General features: G+C 33.7%; 1 protein-coding gene across 4 annotated transcripts in view; it reads right to left on the bottom strand.

Moving 5' to 3' along the window:
- LOC143235166 (CUGBP Elav-like family member 2) overlaps positions 1–21,065 on the bottom strand; it is a 115,457-nt gene that overhangs the window by 34,104 nt on the left and 60,288 nt on the right. For all 4 annotated transcript variants that reach the window (XM_076473058.1, XM_076473057.1, XM_076473055.1 and 1 more), the window contains exon 4: positions 10,421–10,500. In XM_076473058.1, the coding sequence (XP_076329173.1) occupies positions 10,421–10,500 (80 nt within the window). The remainder of the gene's footprint in view (positions 1–10,420; positions 10,501–21,065) is intronic.

The raw sequence follows: 21,065 nt of genomic DNA, 5'->3' as shown, positions 1-21,065 counted from the left end.
AATTAAAAATTTATATTTTCCAGAAACACCTAAAACAACATCTTAAACAATTTTTTCAAAGAATTTTCTCCCAAAACCATCAACATAATTTCACAAAACAGAAAGCTAAAAAACAATCTTACAAAAAGAGACATTAATTCCATTAAAAACCTAAAACAAGACAAAAACATAAAAATTGTAAGAGCAGATAAAGGTAACGCCACAGTCATAATGAACACGAATGAATACATGCAAAAAATGAAGAACATCCTATCCGACACGAACAAATTTAAACCAATACACACAAATCCAACAAAGACACACGAGACGCAACTAATCAAATTAGTACCAAAAATGAAAAAAGCTAACACAATTTCACAAACACTTTATTCCTACCTACGTAAAACCGACTCACGCACACCACAAATACACGGCATCCCCAAACCTCATAAACCAGATTGTCCATTACGACCAATAATGTCCACACATGAATCGTTGGTAAATACATAGCATGGGCATTCTCCAAATATGTAACATCAGCCAGCTCATTCATCAAAGACTCTTTTAATTTCAAGTCTAATCTAAATCAACTTAATCATAAAGCCTTAATGGCCAGTTTTGATGTTATATCCCTCTTTACAGAAGTTCCAACCACTGAAGCCTGCAAGATAGCCTTAGAACTTATATCCGAGACCCTAACCTAACTATAGACATTCCCAGCAACCAATTAGCAACCCTCATAGAATTCACCACGATAAAGACAAACTTCATGTTCAACAACCACAACTATATACAAACAAATGGCCTAAGCATGGGCAACCCAGTATCACCAGTTCTAGCCAATATTTTTATGACAAAAGTTGAAACACAAGCAATTAACACAGCATTACATCCACCACTATATTGGTACAGATATGTAGATGACACGGTTGCGGGATTCACATCTACAGAAGACACACTTAATTTTTTCAATAACATTAACTCTATACATCCTAACATTAACTTCACATGTGAACAGGAAGAAAGCAATCAAATATCATTTCTTAACCTCAAAGTTACAAGAACCGACAGACAATTCAAAACAGAAATCCACTGAAAAATAACCCACACTGGACTATACATTCCTTGGGACTCAACACATGAAACAAAACAAAAACTCAACATACTAAGAAACCAAATAAACACAGCCATAAAACTATGCTCACCAGATAAAATTAACGATGAATTAGACAAAATAAAACAATACTTCATCAACATCAATAAGTTTCCTCCACAAACCGTAGAAAACATTATACACACACACTCAGACAGAAAGCAAAATCACCCAAGAAAAGTAAATATATCTCACGAATCAAAAAGTCACGAAACCATATACTGCTGCATACCATATATTCCCGACATCAGCAGACAAATAACCAACATTTGGCAAAAACTAGTAACAAAATATGACATTCCAGTTAATACCAAATTTATTCAAAAACCAGACACAAAACTGAGGTCTACACTATGTAAAAACTACACTGACAAACACCACACCAACATTATTTATAAAATACAATGTGATAACTGCCACGACTTCCATATTGGAGAAACAAGTAGAAAAGTAGAAACCAGATTCAAAAAACAAAAAAAGTCACCTTCACACATTTTCGAACACTGCAAGTCAAATAAACACAACATAACCATAGAAAACACTCAAATACTAAATAAAGAAACAAACATAAACAAACGCAAAATTAAAGAAGCCTTACTTATACAACAGCTTAAACCCAAAATAAACTAATATCAAGGAACGCCTTTATACCTATATTAAATATAATAAAATAAAATTATATATTCAAACATCTAAAACCGCCCTCTACATTCCGACACTCAGTTACACAACCCCTTCCGAACATGTGGTCAGCTTCCGGTCAGTTACCTCTTTCTTTCTTTGTGAACCTGACGATGACCGAAGAAGATCGAAACGTTGTTCGCTCTTCTACGTAAAATATTTTCTCAACCCAAACGAGCCGTTTTTGCATATATAAAGACCTCAAATAGTTTGTTGATGCAAAAAGCCGTAATGCTTTTGCAAATCACGAATTTTCGAGTAATAATATAACTATGATGACACATATGAAACAGAATATATTTTAATAGCTTATATCTATATACTACTGACCAAAATCTTAAGGCCAATGAACATAAAGAAAGAATATGCATTTTGCGTTGTTAGACTCAACTACTTATTTGAGTATAGCTTCGAAAGATGAAAATAAGAAAAGGGAAAATAAAAATAAAAACTTTTTTTAGCATTTAATATGGAAAATGTGAACACTATGAAATTAGCCGATAAAAACTAGCTGGTCAAAAGTTTAAGACCATACTGCAATGAAGCGTAATCGGTAAACACGTAACGAAATTTAGTCATTTGTGTTCAAACATTAGCATTGTCAACATCTCCCATCGACATCTCCTGTGTTACATTGGGTAAAAACATGACAAAGGCTAAAACGTTGACAGAGTTTGAACGTGGCAGAATTGTGGAGCTGCAAAAGCAAGGTCTCTCTCAATGTGCCATCGCTGGTGAGATTGAGCGTAGTAAAACTGCTGTTGCAAATTTCTTAAAAGACCCTGAGGGATACGGAACGAGAACTTCAAGTGGTCGGTCCAAGAAAATTTCGCCCGTGTTTGAGCAGGAGGATTCGACGAGTTCTCCGGCAAGACACCAGCCGATCATCGAACCAGATTAAGACCCTTACGGACGCAGAATGCAGCTCAAGAGCAATAAGACAGCATCTGCGAGAGAAAGGCTTTAAAAACCGTAAACGTCTTCAAAGGCCACGCCCCTTCCACACTACGAAACAGCTCGGTTAAACTTTGCTGAGAAGCAACAAACATGGGACGTAGAAAATTGGACGAAGATTTTATTCTCTGATAAGAAGAAATTTAACCTGGATGGTCCAGATGGCTTTCAACGTTACTGGAACGATAAGGATATCCCACCGGAGACATTTGCTACACGACACAGTGGAGAAGGTTCCATCATGATCTGGGGTGCTTTCTTCTTCCATGGAACAATGGAGCTTCAGGTTATACAGGGGAGTAAAACAGCAGCTGGCTACATTGGTATGTTGGAGAGAGCATCCTTATTGACTGAAGACTCTCGCTTGTGTGGAAATGACTGGATCTTTCAACAGGACAACGCTGCAATCCACAATGCCCGCAGGACAAAAGACTTTTTCATGGTGAATAACGTTATTCTTTTGGACCATCCATCGTGTTCGTCCGAACTGAACCTCATCGAAAATATTTGAGGGTAGATGACAAGGGAAGTCTATAGAAATGGACGTCAATTCCAAACAGTGCATGATCTTCGTGAAGCCATCTTCACCACTTGGAATAACATTTCAGCCAGCCTTCTGCAAACGCTTATATCGACCATGCCAGAGCGAATGTTTGAAGTTATTCGCAATAATGGCCATGCAACTCACTACTGAAATCTCTTGTTGGGCATTTCCTATCCTGTTTAGGACTTCTTTTTGGTATGGTCTTAAACTTTTGACCAGCTAGTATTGAGGCTAATTTCATAGTGTTAACATTTTCCCTATTAAATGCTAAAATGTTTTTTTTTATTTTTCCTTTTCTTATTTTCATCTTTCGAAGCTTTACTCAAATAAGTGGTTGAGTCTAACAACGCAAAATGCATATTTTTTCTTTATGTCCATTGGCCTTAAGATTTTGACTACACACATATATATTTCTCAAATTGCAAAAAACTGATTTCTCCGAAACTTGACATCACGATGATGCATGTTTTTTTTTATCCATTAATCAGAACTTTAGTTTAACCTTTTAACGCCATACAACCAACATTGTCATTGTGCATAAAGAGCAACACCTACAACCATTGTGAAATGTAAGCATAGAATATTAAGTCCGTATTTACGACAATAAAACCCATCCGTTTTGGAAGCCATCTAAAACATGCGTATAGCTAAATTGTTTTTTCAACTAATTTAAGAAAAAATCAACTACTATTTATCAAATAAACATTGTTTTTGGATAGTTTAATGACAATGTTTAACATGTAGGTTTTTATAACTGAATCCTCAACTTATAGTGCTAGATAAGATAAAGGCTTTTCCATGTTAAAGTGCTTAATGAATATATTTTAAACTAATCACCAATTTTATAAATAAGGGAAGTGCGTATTTCATAAATTTGTAGTTTTAAGCAATGATAATTTTATGTACTTTGCCCTACAACGTTTGACTTTAGTTTCCCTAGACATTTCGGTAAAAATTTAATTTCTCATAAAAGACAGAGCCTGACCAATAATAGAAAATACTAATATTGCAAAGAAATGAAATATTCAATCTTTTCGAGTGAATGACAGTTGCATATAACTGATTTATTTTGTGAGAAGTTTATTTAATTATTTTGTCAAATATGAAGGAAATTTGAAAAGCACAATTTTATTATTTGAAGCTTGAGCGTAAGCAGTTGACAACACTTGCTTTAAGAAAATACTACTGTTTTTTATCCCTTGAAAATAACTTGTTTTCAAACGATGTTGTCATATTTTATCCCTGGGATACACTATTACACATTTCAATAATTAATCAATAGATAGCGCTGCAAACTATGTGACTATATATATGGTGATTCCAATGTCGTTTACGACTCAAACAATCTGTATTTATGAGTCACTTGCGCTTGATAACAGGAATATGAAATATTTAAACTGGAATGCTCAAATTATAAAATGCATGTTCATGCATTGTAGCTTACTTGTATCTCAGAACGGCTGGTATAGGTACGAACACTTTTACTGATAAAGCAGGGAACAACGTTTCGACCTTCGCAGGTCATCTTCAGGTTAAAAGAGTTTGTTTGTTTGTTTTTTTGGAATTTCGCACAAAGCTACTCGAGGGCTATCTGTGCTAGCCGTCCCTAATTTAGCAGTGTAAAACTAGAGGGAAGGCAGCTAGTCATCACCACCCACCGCCAACTCTTGGGCTACTCTTTTACCAACGAATAGTGGGATTGACTGTAACATTATACATCCCCACGGCTGGGAGGGCGAGCATATTTAGCGCGACGCGGGCGCGAACCCGCGACCCTCGGATTACGAGTCGCACGCCTTACGCGCTCGGCCATGCCAGGCCTGCTTAAAAGAGAGAGTTTGTAACTGACCGTTGCCGGGCAACACCTCCTACAATCTCGTGCCCATTTACACTCTCGTCCCTAAGACACGTGCTCGGCAACGGCCATTTGCAAACTCTCTCTTTGTTAACCTGAAAAAAAGACATAGAAAGGTCGAAACGTCGTTCTCTGCTTTATTAGTAAAAGTTTTAATACCCATACCAGCCGTTCTGAGATATATTTTTACTTCAAGTAGGTTTCTCGTCATCAAAGATTTTAGTTTACTGTTGTCCAAGTACAATATTCAGAACTAAAACATCCTAAAAATATTTAGCCACATTTAACAAAATCAACAACTGCGCTAAACAATCAAACATATTGTATTTATTTTGACAAAAATTAATTATTTTCTGAATATCCCGTGAATACATTTCATTTTCCGCAGAAACCATTTTATATTGAGGTGATTCAAACGGAATAAGCTAATACGAAATAAATAATTAAAATGAGACGATTCATATTTACACAAGCAAAAGATACTTAAAAATAAATTACCTTTCGCTATTGCTCACAAAGCATTGGGCTTGCTGAAAACAAGATTTGCTAGTGCTTTCCGCGTCGGTGGTTTAGCGACAGAGCTCTGTTTTTCTTATTATGTACACAGTTATGGTAAAAAAAATATATCTTATTTTATACATCAAACTAAACACAAATTTAAAAAGAATCGAGAGAAATAGGTTTGCTAAAAAGAGTAGAAAGTTTTATGTAACGTATGAACACATTTATAACTGTTGCAGATAAAAACTACCAACGATACACAATGTTGTTTATTGAATCATGAATGAGCATACATTAAGACTAGTCTATAATATAGTGATCCATCATGTGTTCTTCCTGCATGTAAAACGGGGTCCAATGTCTCTTTGCTGGATCCTTCCTGAGTATTGTCCAGTTGTTCAACGAAGCAAGTGATGTAAGATCCTGAGCAGCAGTAATCTACTTTCCTTTTAGGGTTTTACACTCTTCAAACGCTAAACATTTGTTCTTCTATTTTATTATAGACAGATAGATTGTAGAGTTATTTATATCCATACAAATTTCATATTTAAGCTACACTTACAAAAGAGTAAAGATTTAATATGTCCATGGATACTTCATGGTACTCTTATTAACTTTTTTATGATGTGTACAGCAAGTTTTTATAATCACTAGCTGTACCGAACTCTAATAAATTACCGGTTGGTCAGAATATTATAATCAAAGTTGCAGGATAAATTTGCTTACAAACAATAACCATTCACAGCTAAAACCAGTTTAACATTGTTATTTCTCCTTACTTGAAAATGAAATATGCGTGGAAAGATAATAAAAAAGAAATTCAAGTAACATGGAACTGTTTTAGAAGAAGTCCATCTTTTATGCACAAGAAACTGTTTCCGCCTGAAATATATCATGCCAAACTTCAGACTAACTTATTTCAAAACTATTATAAGAAAACTAATGTGTATCTTCTTCTTTTATTATCACAAGTATGTTGCACACTTATTCAATGTTAGTTTAATTTTACAACCCAACAAATAATGTATTTGGTACACAGATGAACCTACATGTTTCTTAACCATAATGTTTTCATAACACCTTTGCGTTTAGCAACTATAGCGTCAGTTTCATTTCAGCATAAAAATCTAAAATAAACACTATTTTTAAATTGCATTTTCTTGGCCAACATATTTCATGAAAGATATATTAAAATAAGAAGTTTTGTTTAGAAAAGTTTGAATGTAGTATAGGTGTTTCACAGTTACATTACCCTAACTTTGTTGTTATTTATATTCCATCCCTCTGTTCCAGTACTATGGTACTGGTGATTTAAATAAAAGACTATTAAAACCTGCAATTCTGCTGGTAAAACTTAGTTCTCCTAAGGATATGTAGGCTTCACGTTATAATCACTTGAAATATGGAGTTTTCTTTATAGTTACCTTTTAATACCGTCTGGTTCTACCATTACTTCTATCAAAATTAATTTTCTTTGTAAATGATGAAGTCTTGTTATATACTTAGTGATAAATGAATAAAGATTACCTCAATTATAAATCAAGCGTATTCAATGAAAATTATTTTTAAAAACTTTATGTGGAAATTTAAATTGCAATTTCGAATGCGTGACCCTTAGTTTAATATAGCGAAGAAGTGTATTCTTATCTGTTATTATTCATACGCATAGTTTGCGAGTTTATTTAAAATTCTTGATAAAAAAACGATGAAATTTGCTGAACGTAGATCTAGTAATGAACAAAAAAGTTAAAACTTTACCTCGAGCTAAATTTTCTGAGGCTGTTTTAGTTATTATTTTTCCCGAATACTATTTTCACTTTAATTAGACAACATTATGTAAAAAAAAAAAGGAAAAAAGTAAGCAGTCACTTCCACTAATATATTTGGAAAAAAATTTATAAATAGATTTAGTAAGTGGTATACAGACGTGATCACAACGCTTCTTGTAAGAAGGGTGATTACTTCTTTCTTACCCTTACATTTTTAAATAGCTTTAATCATTTGCACATAGAATAAGTACTAATTACACTTGGAAATTTAATCAGTACTAGACAAAGTTGCAGCTAGATTTTTACAACGTTTGAAAGAAGGATCTATTTCTCTTTTTGACTGATCGCATTTGGATTAGCATAATCTGTGGTAAACAGCTGTGTGTTTATCCTTTCTTTAATTGTATCTATGACCATTTTCACTTTCGATAAGGTCTGTTTGGTGCATACATATGTATATATATATATATATATATTGTCATACCATAAGTAATGTCCGAAAATTTAATACAGAAAGTGCATCATCATTCCTGTTTTTGTAGAAAGCTTTAATGACTAAAATATGTAGTAGGGCGTGCATAAAAATGTTCAGACAAATAAAAGAAACTAACCCAACTCCACTTTTTCAGATTAATTAAATAAACCCTCATGAAGATGGATGTGTCTGTGAAGTACATTAGGCATATAATGCTTTATGAGTTTAAAAAAGGCAATAGTGTAGCAGAAACTACACTCAGGGAAAGAAAATGTCGAAGGTGGTTTCAGTAAATCAGATCAGGCGACTACAGCTTAAATGATGCGCCACGTTTAGGTATTCCTGTTGAATTTAGTAATGATTTGCTGCTGGCTGCACTTGATGAAGATTGTGCTGTAACAGTTGAAAAACTAGCATATAAGCTTAATTCAACCCATTCAACAGTTCACTGTCATCTGCCACAGCTTGGAAAGGTGTCAAAACTTGGAAAATGGGTTCCCCATAGTTTGAGAGAAGCCAATCTCAGGGCAAAAGTGGACATTTGCACTTCTCTGCACTCTCGTGAACGTAACTCACCTTTTTTAGGCATGTTAGTTACTGTAAATGAGAAATGGATATTTCATAAAAATGTTAAGTGCCACAGACAATGTAAACTGGCTAAGGCACAGCCCATAATGGATCACCACCCTAGGAAAATTTGTTAAGCCTTTGGTGGGATATTGTTGGTGTGATCCACTTTGAGTTGCTGCCACTCAATGTAATGATTACATCAGACTTCTACTGTCAACAGTTAGAGCTCTTGAATGTTGCAATGAAAGAAAAGAGGCCTGTTTTAATCAATTGTAGAGGTGTTGTGTTACACCAAGATAATACACGGCCCCATACAGCAAGGATCACATCTGCAAAGATTGAAGAGGTAGACTGGGAAAAACTTCCACATCCTCCTTATTCTCCAGACCTTGCCCCATCTGATTATCATCAATTCCAAAGTTTGCAGAACTATCTTGATGGAAAACAGCTTGGAACACGTGAAGATGTCAAAACTTCCCTCTCTACATTCTTTTCCTCCAAACCCCAATAATTTTAAAGAAGTGTCATTCAGAAGCTTGTGAATCGTTGGCAGGAAGTAATTAATAATAATGGAACATATATTATTGATTAAATAACATTAAAAGCGTTTGAAATCCTGCCCCTTTTTTGTAAACCTAAAATCGGACATTACTTAAGAGTTGACCTGATATATCGCTCCTTGGTAATAACTAACTTCTTAATGTATACAGATGTGTCTATTCTCTCTTTCCTTAAAACAAGTTTCTAACTAGATGTTGTTAATGTATGTATATTTATGTATTCCCTCTTTTCTTTAAATGTTTCTAACTAGATATTGTTAATATATTTAGATTTGTCTATGCCCTCTTATGTTAAAAAGGTTTATAACTAGATGTTGTTAATGTATACAAATGTGTCCATTTCCTCTTTTCTTAATTTTTTCATTAGATGTTGTTAATGTATACAGACGTGTCCTCTTCCCTCTTTTGTTGAAAGGTTTCAAGTTTGATCTTGTCCTCAGTATATACAGACCTGCCCAATTCCTTTTTCTGTTGAAAGTTACATTACATATTGTCAATTTAAATAGTTGTGTCTTTTCCTCTGTTTTTGTTGATAAATCTGTTAATAGATAGTGTATAGGTATTTGTTTATGCCATTTTCTCTCTTTTCTTAAATGATTTGTAGATTACCTTTTGTAGATGCATCCAGCTGTATCAATTTCCCTCTTACATTGAAAGGTTTGTAAACAGATATTGTCAGTGTATCCATCTGTGTTATTTTCCCTATGTTGTTGAAGATTTCTTAATCAGATGTTACCAGTGTATTTTTGTGTCCTTTCCCCTTTCGTTAATAGGTTTTAGGCTAGATCTTACCACTGTATATTGATACAGCTGTGTATTTTTCATTTTTTACTATAAAACCTTTCAACAACAAATGAAAAATATCAGCTGTATCTATACACATCGGTAAGATCTAGCTTAAAACCATTATCGAAAGGGAAGAGGTCACAGTTGCCTCATATTGTGTTAATTACAACTTTGTCCATTCTTTCCTCATGCATGTGAAAATTAGTTAGATTTTACTAATATTTACAACTCTTCCCCTTTTCTAGTCTTAGGCGAAAGGCTGTAATTTGAATTTGCCATTACTTACAGTTTTGCTCACTTTTATCTGCGCATCGCAAACTGTTAGGTTGATCAAGTGGGATGATACAGCTGTGTCCATTTTGCTCCTTGTGCTGACAGTTCTTTCTCCTTGACTTATACAGCCACGTGCCCGACCCCTATCGTTTGTAAAGTGTCCTAAACTGGTTTTATACTCTTTGTTTCTGCTTTCCTTCTTACATAAAGGTTTTCTTGATAGACTTAGTCAGTGACTTACAAATATATAAATTTTCATTTTTGCATGAACTATTTACAGACAGGTGTGGCCTACTTTTCTATAGATGTTATATACTTACCTCCATAGTCTGAAAGTGATTCATGCCTTTGATAGCATTTATGGCGCACTGGCGAGACTTGTACGTAACAAATCCACAACCTGGAAACATGCCACAAAAAAGGATAAAAAGTATTAAAATATATGAATTCAAACATTATTCTTATAATAACATATCACTACAAATGTGTTATAAATAAAACTAGAAGAAATGTGATTTTCAAACAAATACTTAGATGGTAGAAAAAAATACACAGAAATGATTAATCACTCACCATTTCTTATCTAATTTGGTGTAATATTGCACAGAAACGTGAGAAATATCATGAACTTGAAACAACGGACACTAGCTTATAGAAGTAATTAAACGAATAAAAACACAAATACCCCATTTTACAGTATTTACCTTCCCAAAACGATTCAAACTAAAAGAGACCGTTTCAAACATATCCCATAAAAATGAACATGCTGTTCTCAGCCTTAAACGGAATTTTGGTTTTCTATCTAAATGTAGTACAGTTTAGGATAGTTGGCTAAGTGGTTAGGGCACTCGACTCGCAATGTGAGGATCGCAGGTTCGAATCCTTATTCTACTAAACACGCTCGCCCTTTCAGCCGTGGGGATGTTATAATGACATGATCAATCCCACTATTTCTTGGTAAAAAAGTATCCTAAGAATTGGCGGTGATGACTAGTTGCCTTCACTGTAGTCTTTCACTACAAAATTAGGGACGTTAGTGCAGATAACACTCGTGTAGCTTTGCGCAAAATTCAAAACAAACCAATCAATTACAGTTTATCAAGAAAGTTGTTTGCTTGGTCAAGACGGATAATTCGATTAGAATTCTATCAATATTATTTTCTTCTTCTTATAAAATAATATTCTTATATAATAATAGAGTATTATTACAATGACTAATATATCTTCATCTCCTTTTTGATGTCTCACTTTTATATGGTTTTTCAAAAATATCCTTCAATCAATTTCTTTACTTCTATTTACTAAAACTGTACTCATGTGGATTTGTGGTGTTTGCGTTCTGTTCAAAATTATACGTTCATATACAACGTTTAATAATGAAAAACAGAAAAAAAAACAAGCAACCAATTTCCAGATGAAAAGCTGTTTTTAATTATCATTAATATGTTGTGTAAGTTAACGTTTTTATAAAGCAAAATAAAAATAAAAGAAATCACAAAGATGAAATACCTATAAGCATCTGATGCACTTACTCGTGTTTTTTAATGTTTCATGCAAGGTATATAGTGTTGTAAACAAATCAAACTTTCACATATGTATCCAAACTTCGTTTTAACCGTTAAGTTAATCTGTATATATAAATATATTATAGGTTCTGTTATCCAGATAAGGTGAACAAAATGTACATAATCTAATTATGCTGTTTAAAACTTTACTTTATTGGCTCTTTCTCTCTGTCAGAGTGGCTAATTATGGTGTCAAAGTTCACGATGCAAGCTGGGCAGCTTTTAAATGTCAACGTTTTCATATATGCTTTGTTAGTAAGTTATAGATTAATGGTTTAAAGATCAACTTATATTCAGTTTTATTGTTTGTAAGATGTTGTTATATGGCAAAATTATTGTCCCCATTCTACGAGAGCAATTGGAATTGCGCAGGATATTCAGAGTTATGGAATAATTTGAGATAAATCACTGAATGAGATTACGTTAATTGATTTTTTGAACATTTAGTATTTAATAATTAGGTATTATGTTCTTGCTTCCCAAGGAAAAATTTTCAGCCCTCTTTTGGGCGCTCTTGCTACCCCTTATTTAAACTGGCAAAAACAGTCTATCAAAGAGTCCATTCTATTAAAAGCTACGTTTTTCAAAATCATTATAAATATCAAACGTTTTGCGTCCTCACATTACGTTATGTTGGTTTATAGTTATTTTTCAGCACAAAGTTACACAATAACTTGCCTGCCATCTGTGCACCGCCGAGAACTGAATCCTTCAATTTAACATTGTAATTTGTAAACTTAACGTTAGCCAACCGGCAGACCATGACGTATGAACATAATGTTAGGCTAATAATTATTTATATGTTTGATAGTTAATCAATTTTCTTAAATTTTAGTTTTATAAAGGTTATAATGAACAAATTAGTCAACTAACTTGGTTTTCTTCATTTTTCATTTTGTGATATACTTTGATATTTCAAGTTCAAAGTTCTATGAAGTACAATATACACATAACCACTGAGCTGTGAAACGAAACAATAAATACAAAACTACCGAGCGGCAAACTCACACAATGTACACAAAAATACCGAATGTTAAAACCACACAATATACATATAATTACTGAATGGTGAGACTACACAATGTATACATAGATACTAAGTGTCAAAATCACACAATACACACAAATATACCGAGTGGCGTTATGAGATAATCAGTTCGAAGTTCAAAACCACTGGATCTTTGTTGTTGTCCATAAATCATACCTCGATATTTTTTTATTGTTCATAATAATTATAAAAGCTGAAAACCAATTAAAAACTGAGGTTCTATACAATGTAAAAAACTACACTGACAAACACCACACCAACATTATTTATGAAATACAATGTGATAACTGCCACGACTTCTATATTGGAGAAACAAGTAGAAAAATGGAAACCAGATTCAAAGAACATAAAAAGTCACCTTCACATGTTTTCGAATACTGCAAGTCAAATAAACACAACATAACCATAGAAAACACTCAAATACTAAATAAAGAAACAAACATAAACAAACGCAAAATTAAAGAAGTCTTACTTATACAACAACTTAAACACAAAATAAACCAATATAAAGGAACGCCTTTATACCTACATTAAATATAATAAAATAAAATTATATATTCAAACATCTAACACCGCCCTCTACATTCCGACACTCAGTTATACAACCCCTTCCAAACATGTGGTCAGCTTTCGGTCAGTTATCTCTTTCTTTCTTTGTGAACCTGACGATGACCGAAGAAGGTCGAAACGTTGTTCGCTCTTCTACGTAAAATATTTTCTCAACCCAAACGAGCTGTTTTTGCATATATATTTCTCTACAAGTGGGTTTTCTCGACATCACTGAAAACCAATTAATTTTTGGTTCATTCAAAAAAAAAATCTTATTAAAGCAGTAGAAGATGTAACTTACTAAATATCCACTATCAAATAATTGGAATTTTATGAACGATCTACAAAACGTGAGGGCTTTGAAAAGATGGCTGTTTGAACATTACAAATGAGAAAGAATGTTTCTTACGCTTTGCTGGAATCTCCTTTTCATTAATTCCTCACTTCTGTTCAATTTAAAATGGATTCTATAAAATAATAAGCAAGAGCTTTCTGTGACTTTCTTCTTACTATTATTTAAGAATATTTCTGTGTAGCAGGGTATTAATAAAATTGTAAATTATTTGTTTTTCTCGGTGTATTAATTTCTGTGGATATGCTTGTTTGTTTGTTTTTGAATTTCGCGCAAAGCTACTCGAGGGCTATCTGTACTAGCCGTTCCTAATTTTGCAGTGTAAGACTAGAGGGAAGGCAGCTAGTCATCACCACCCACTGCCAACTCTCGGGCTACTCTTTTACCAACAAATAGTGGGATTGATCGTCACATTATAACGCCCCCACGGCTGAAAGGGCGACCATATTTGGTGCGACCGGGATTCGAACCCGCTCCCCTCGGATTATGAGTCGAACGCCTTAACACACTTGGCCATGCCGGGCCCTGTGGATATGCAGTTAGTCACTTTGTTAGTATTGATTTTATTATTATTTTTCATCTTCTAAGAGTGAAGTGTTTGAGATTTTTAAAAGAGGAAAGACATCTTATTTAGTTTGTAATAAGGTCCAGAAAATCCTATATTGCTACCCATTCCCTGAGGCTAGGTTCTAATACAGAATTATGTGGACATGAATCGTTACGATTAGACGATGTGCAAGTTGTCGTGATTCGCTTTCGCTTTGTTACACATATTTTGACAACTGAAAATCCAATTCTTAAATGAAACGTCAATATTATTATCATAAGTGTAAAAAATAGGCTTTACTTAAGAAAAAAATCAAATGATCATAGGCAGAAGTCGAAACGGAAATACGTGCAATATTTTATATGCACATTTTATTACCATAAGTGTAAAAAATAGGCATTACTTAAGAAAAAATATGATGATCATAGGCAGAAGTCGAAACGGAAATATGTGCATATTTCCGGTATAACATCTGTTGTCTAGCATTATGGATAAGCAAATATAATAATCATTTCAGTTTCCTTTGGGATGCATATATATATTAAATAGGTATTGTTAAAGAGTTTTATTTTAAAAGTGAAAAGTATACTGTAATATACGAAACCAGTATTTGTGCTTTTGTATGTTTTTACTTATTTGTTTTAAGTCAATAGTAATAGTTTTTAAAAATCTTTCAAACCGTTTTTATAATGTTTCATTTATACATATATACACGTGTGTATGTGTATGTATAGAAACTCTCTCTCATTTGAATAATGTTATGTAATAATAATTTAATGATGTAATTTACGTGAAACTTACATTTTATAGAGAAAAATTCGCATTTTGGCTGGTAACACGTAACATAGAAACTTTCAACAGTAAAATAAACACATTGTAAAGTCAAATAGGGTACGGGCTGGCTTTATGAGAGAATTCTATATCTATACTTTACCTTACTAGAAGATAGCAGACACAATAGACAACATATATCTATATTTTAGACTATAAGAGATGACACCGTAAACAACATATACCCACACTTTACATTGTTAGAGGGATGATACCGTAAACAACATATACCTACATTTTACATTGTTAAAAAGATGACACCGTAAACAACATATACCTACATTTTACATTGTTAAAGAGATGATACCGTAAAAAACATATACCTACACTTTACATTGTTAGAGAGATGATACCGTAAACAACATATACCTACATTTTACATTGTTAGAGAGATGATACCGTAAACAACATTACCTACATTTTACATTGTTAAAGAGATGATACCGTAAAAAACATATACCTACACTTTACATTGTTAGAGAGATGACACCGTAAACAACATATACCTACATTTTACATTGTTAGAGAGATGACACCGTAAACAACATATACCTACATTTTACATTGTTAGAGAGATGATACCGTAAACAACATATACCTACATTTTACATTGTTAGAGAGATGACACCGTAAACAACATATACCTACACTTTACATTGTTAGAGAGATGACACCGTAAACAACATATACCTACATTTTACATTGTTAGAGAGATGACACCGTAAACAACATATACCTACATTTTACATTGTTAGAGAGATGACACCGTAAACAACATATACCTACACTTTACATTGTTAGAGAGATGACACCGTAAACAACATATACCTACATTTTACATTGTTAGAGAGATGACACCGTAAACAACATATACCTACACTTGACATTGTTAGAGAGATGACACCGTAAACAACATATACGTACATTTTACATTGTTAGAGAGATGACACCGGAAACAACATATACCTACATTTTACATTGTTAGAGAGATGATACCGTAGACAATATATATCTATATTATATATCATTAGAAAATTGATACTCTTGAAAATATGTATGTTTCTATATTTTATATAATTAGAGTGCTAACACCACAGGCAATATATAATTTTATATCATAGAAAATTCACACCATAGATTCTTCTGTTTTACTGTGTAAAATACAATTGTTTTTAGACTTTTCTTGGTTATATGTAATTAACAGAAACTTCGTGGATGATTCTAAAAACGTTTGAAAATTGAGTATTTTAATCAAAGTGAGAAATTCACATTTTTTAATACAAATTAAACGTTTTTCTTGGCACATCATAAAAATACTTTTTTTCTGCCAGTTCGATACCCTTGTTTTTATCAAATTTTGAAAAGTAGAACTTTTAATTAAAGATCGTTATAAAACAAAATAAACAATTTATCTACCCCAGATGAGGACACGTATTGTCTATTGTTTGTTAATCGTGACAAATATTTCACACGTTAATTGGGTTATTTTCACGAAACATTCGAAATAATATACGAGAAGGTTTTTGTTTGTTTGTTTGACTAGGACTATCTAATTATAGCTGTTCCTAATTTTTAATTGATAGATTATGGAGAAGACAGAAAGTCAAAAGTCACTCCCAACTCTTGGACTACTCTCCTTCAATAGATTAGTGGAATACGGTCATCATTCTTTTATAGTTGGTAGAAGTCGGCTTTGTAGCTGTGCTCTGAATTTTGGAGCTGAAGAACTGGGTTTTGAATCCATTTGGTTACCATGCCACAAATTATTTCCTGTACTTGTGGGTGCGCTATAACATTGAGAGTCAACCCTCAGAGTGGATGGTGAGTGGTAGCATGCTGCTAACTGGCTGACTTCCCTCTGGTCAGTATTTCAAAATTAAGGACGGCAGCAGATAAGCCTAGTAGCTTTGCAATAGATACAACATACAAAGATTCAAACCGAGGTTAATAATGTCTTTCCTTCGAGTAAAACTTCCTTTCTTTTTTACTGGGACCCACAAGAGCCAGAAATAAATATTGATTAATTCACACATGAGTTACATCGTTGAGAAAAGACATAAAATCATTTTCACGTTTTCAGAACTACGTATACATTTTGGTATAGTTCCTGTCCATCATAAGAAAGGCCATTTTGTTAGATATGCATCATACACTTACAGGTCTCTCCTTCCTTTACCATTATCACAAACACACTTGAACAGATATTGCGCTCCGTATTTTGGGGCCGTGGTGTGTTATAAGAGTGGTAGTCAAATCCGACTGTTCGTTAAGAAAAGAGTAACCCAAGAGTTGACGGTGGGTTTTACTGAGTAGCTATCCCTTCACTGTGCTGTATAAGATCAAAATTATGGATAGTTATACGCAGATAGCCCTCTTATAGCTTTTCGTAAATATTAAAAAAGAAACAAATGTGTCGTAATTTTGCTATTACATGAAATTTCAGTCGAAATTAATCCAGTCTTCACGGGAAAAAAATTAAAATTTTAACAGAAAATAGGGTGTCGTTGCTAATTAGCAGAATTGCTATAAGAAGTATCCAAAACAAATGGTGCAATAAAAAGTGCACATACAAGTAAAGTGATAGCAGTTAAATAGATTTTAAAACGATTTTCAGTAGTTACGTTAATTGGCATTGTGTTCTGCACAGTTTTGTAAGTCAGCAGACATGTATGTCTCTGCGCCACTGGGGAGCCATAAAGTTTATACTTTACCTTTGGAATATATCGCATGTCTATCCATCGACATATAACGCCCTCTGTCGGATTGAATTGAGATTAAAAGATATTTAAGAAAATGCATGATATGTTTAGCATTAAAATAATTCTGTATGTATTTATCGGAATATCAAAAGCGGATACCACATACAAGACATGTAAGCTAGCAAAATATTGTAGCGATAGCCCGAGCGTCTATGGGCTAGCTTTGATATCTTGAACAGATAGATAGGTAGATTGTAGACGAAGAAAAGTTGCTGTTTTAGAAATGTTAGCAACCGTTTTAGCGTATTATTGGTATATATTCGTATAATATATTGTAACCAATACTTTGAATAATTAGTTTTTTGCTTAGTCTTTAATAGGGCGTTTCTTTCGGCGAGTGAATTATTTGGAAACCTTGACGATCCCTGCTATTAAGTACTTGCTAATAGTCTACCGTAAGCTTTTTACATAAATACTAAAAGCTCTTTCTTTCATTCTATGCCACGTCAGTTTTTGCTATTGTTGTTGAAGCTATACCGTTTGTTTCTGACCATTTTAATATTCGCTGACATTTCAATCTCTCTATAAACTCAAATTTTATAACATAACATCCCGCCTGAGTTAACTAATATATTTGGTTATATTATTAATGGTCTACGGCTCAAATAAAACAACTTTCAGGGCTAAAAAGTGTTTCAGTTTATTTAAACTAAAATTCTAAGAAGCAGAATTATTAATATTCAATTCGCTGAAAGATGTGTCAATGACTACAATCAAACAAATTTGATTTTAATTTTCTCCGTTTCGTGAATTTAGTTTTCTTGATAGCCCGCCCTCTTTTTGTTCTGTTTAATCGACTAAAATTCCAAGCTATGAATGATCACATCCTCCTTCTACAACTTAATCTCCCTTCTCGTCCCTACCTCCCTCTCCTGCTTCCCATCTTTAAAAACTTCAAGTTCACTCTCGTTGCACATTTATTCGAGTCACTTTACTTCTTGTGTTCTTTCTCGTACGCCACGTGAGGGCTTTCAACTTGCCTTTTGGCATATACTGTTCTTTTTCCTAATGTTTCTTTTTATTTTCACTTGTACTTTTCCCTAGCGCGTATGTAAAAACTATTGTTCAATAAGAAGTTTGAAGTGCTATTCATCCTTAAGTCACCTTTTCTTAAGATGAAGTTGGTTTGTAAGTGCTGGTTCCTGAGATTCGTGGTGTTGCAGAGTGAAAGTACAAACACAGTATTTTGTTAGTGTGTTACAGAGTGAAAGTACAAACACAGTATTTTGTTAGTGTGTTACAGAGTGAAAGTACAAACACAGTATTTTGTTAGTGTGTTACAGAGTAAAAGTATATACACATATACACCATTTTCTTAGTGTGTTACAGAGTGAAACTATATACACATACGATTTTGTTGATGTGCTACGGAGTGAAAGTTTGTACACATATACACCATTCTGTTAGTGTGTTACAACCTGAAAATATATACACATACACACCATTCTGTTAGTGTGTTACAAAGTGAAAGTACGTACACACACACACCATATTGTTAGTGTGTCGCAGAGGAAAAGTACATACACATACACACCATTTTGTTGTAGTGTTACAAAGTGAAAGAACGCACACGCAATTTTGTCAGGGTGTTGCAGGGTGAAAATACATGCACAGCATTTTGTCAGTGTTACAGAGTGAAAATACATACACATGCTCACCATTTTATCAGTGTTGCAGTGAAAAGTACACACACACATCATTTCGTCAGGGTGTTGCAGGGTGAAAGTACACACACACACACATCATTTTAGCTTTTGTTGACCAGCCACCTTCTTTTTTCTTCTCTTTAACTGATTAAAATTCCAAGATACCAATTATCACATCTTCCTTCTATAACCTCACCTTCATCCCTTTCCGTCCCTTCCTCCTAGTTTCTTTCCTACTGCCTGTCTTTAAAAACTTCAAGATATTAAAGTACACAAACACACACAGCATTTTATCAAAATGCTGCACACTGAAAGTACACACAACCATTTTGATAGCTCCATAAATTCTGATGTTACCGCCATACTAGATTGTAATTGAAATTACACAGTACTTCTTCTTTGAACTAGTTTCTATTGTTATTTTATAAATGTTGTACTGCTGATCATACCCATTTTAACTGCTTCGAATATCCATACCTGATTCCACTTATTGCTAATTGTTCCTACTTTAATTAAGAAATTAACATAACATACATTTAATTAATCTACTGACCATTCTTTCATCTCTGTCATAGATGTAAATTACAAAAAATGTCCTAAGACTGAGCCCTGAGGTACTCCACTTGTGACATTAATCTAGCATGACTGAACTTCCATTTATAACAACCCTTTGCTTTCTCCCTTCAAGCCATTATTTTATCCAATTAGTTAACTTATTCCCCATACATATAGAGATATGTTTCTTTACAACCTTTTTATGAGGCACTTTGTCAAATGCTTTCTGAAATTCCAAATACACCAAATCCCTTACCATTATCTACGTGCGCAGTAACATTTGCAAAGCATGTCAAATATTTGTAACACATGATTTTTTCTTAGTGAAACCATGTTGACCATCCAATACAATTCTAAGCTTTGTTAAATGACTTTGCAAAGCATCTTTTATCAGACTTTCAAAATTTTTTCCCATAAATGATATGAGTCTAATAAGCTTATAACTGCTGGGACATCTTTCACAACCCCTCTTGAAAATAGGAGAGATATTAACTATTTTCCATCTGTTAATTTGTTTGCTTGTTTTTTTTTTATTTCGAGCAAAGCTACTCGAAAGCTATCTGTGCTAGCCGTCCCTAGTTTAAAAATGTAAGACTAGAAAGAAGGTAGCTAGTCATCACTACCCACTGCCAACTCTTGGACTACTCTTTTACCAACGAATAGTGGGATTGACCGTCACATTATAACGCCCCCACAGCTGAAAAGGCGAGCATGTTTGGTGTAACGGGGATTCGAACCCACGACCCTCAGATTACGAGTCGAGCGCACCCTAACCACCTAGCTTCTCACTGTATGTTTTGTTTGAATAGTTTATTAATACTTTGAATAATGACGTAACTATACTTTTTTCGTTGTCGGCTTTATGTCTTTGAGTTCTCTTTTATGTAAATAGTTATATGTATTACTAGTCTCCCGGTGGGTTAACAGTAAGTTTACAATACTGAAATTCGGGGTTCGATCATCAAGGTTGGCAAATTGCCGACAGCTCACTCTATAGCTTTGAAGGCCCGGCATGGCCAGGTGGTTAAGGCACTCGACTCGTAATCCGAGGGTCGCTGGTTCGAATCCCACTAACACCAAACATGTTCGCCCTTTCAGCGGTGAGGGCATTAT

Source organism: Tachypleus tridentatus, chromosome 12 (genome assembly GCF_004210375.1).
Source record: "Tachypleus tridentatus isolate NWPU-2018 chromosome 12, ASM421037v1, whole genome shotgun sequence".
In the NCBI taxonomy this organism is placed as follows: Eukaryota; Metazoa; Arthropoda; class Merostomata; order Xiphosura; family Limulidae; genus Tachypleus; species Tachypleus tridentatus.
The sequence above is the reverse complement of the archived record's forward strand: the minus strand, read 5'-3'. Positions and strand labels throughout refer to the sequence as shown.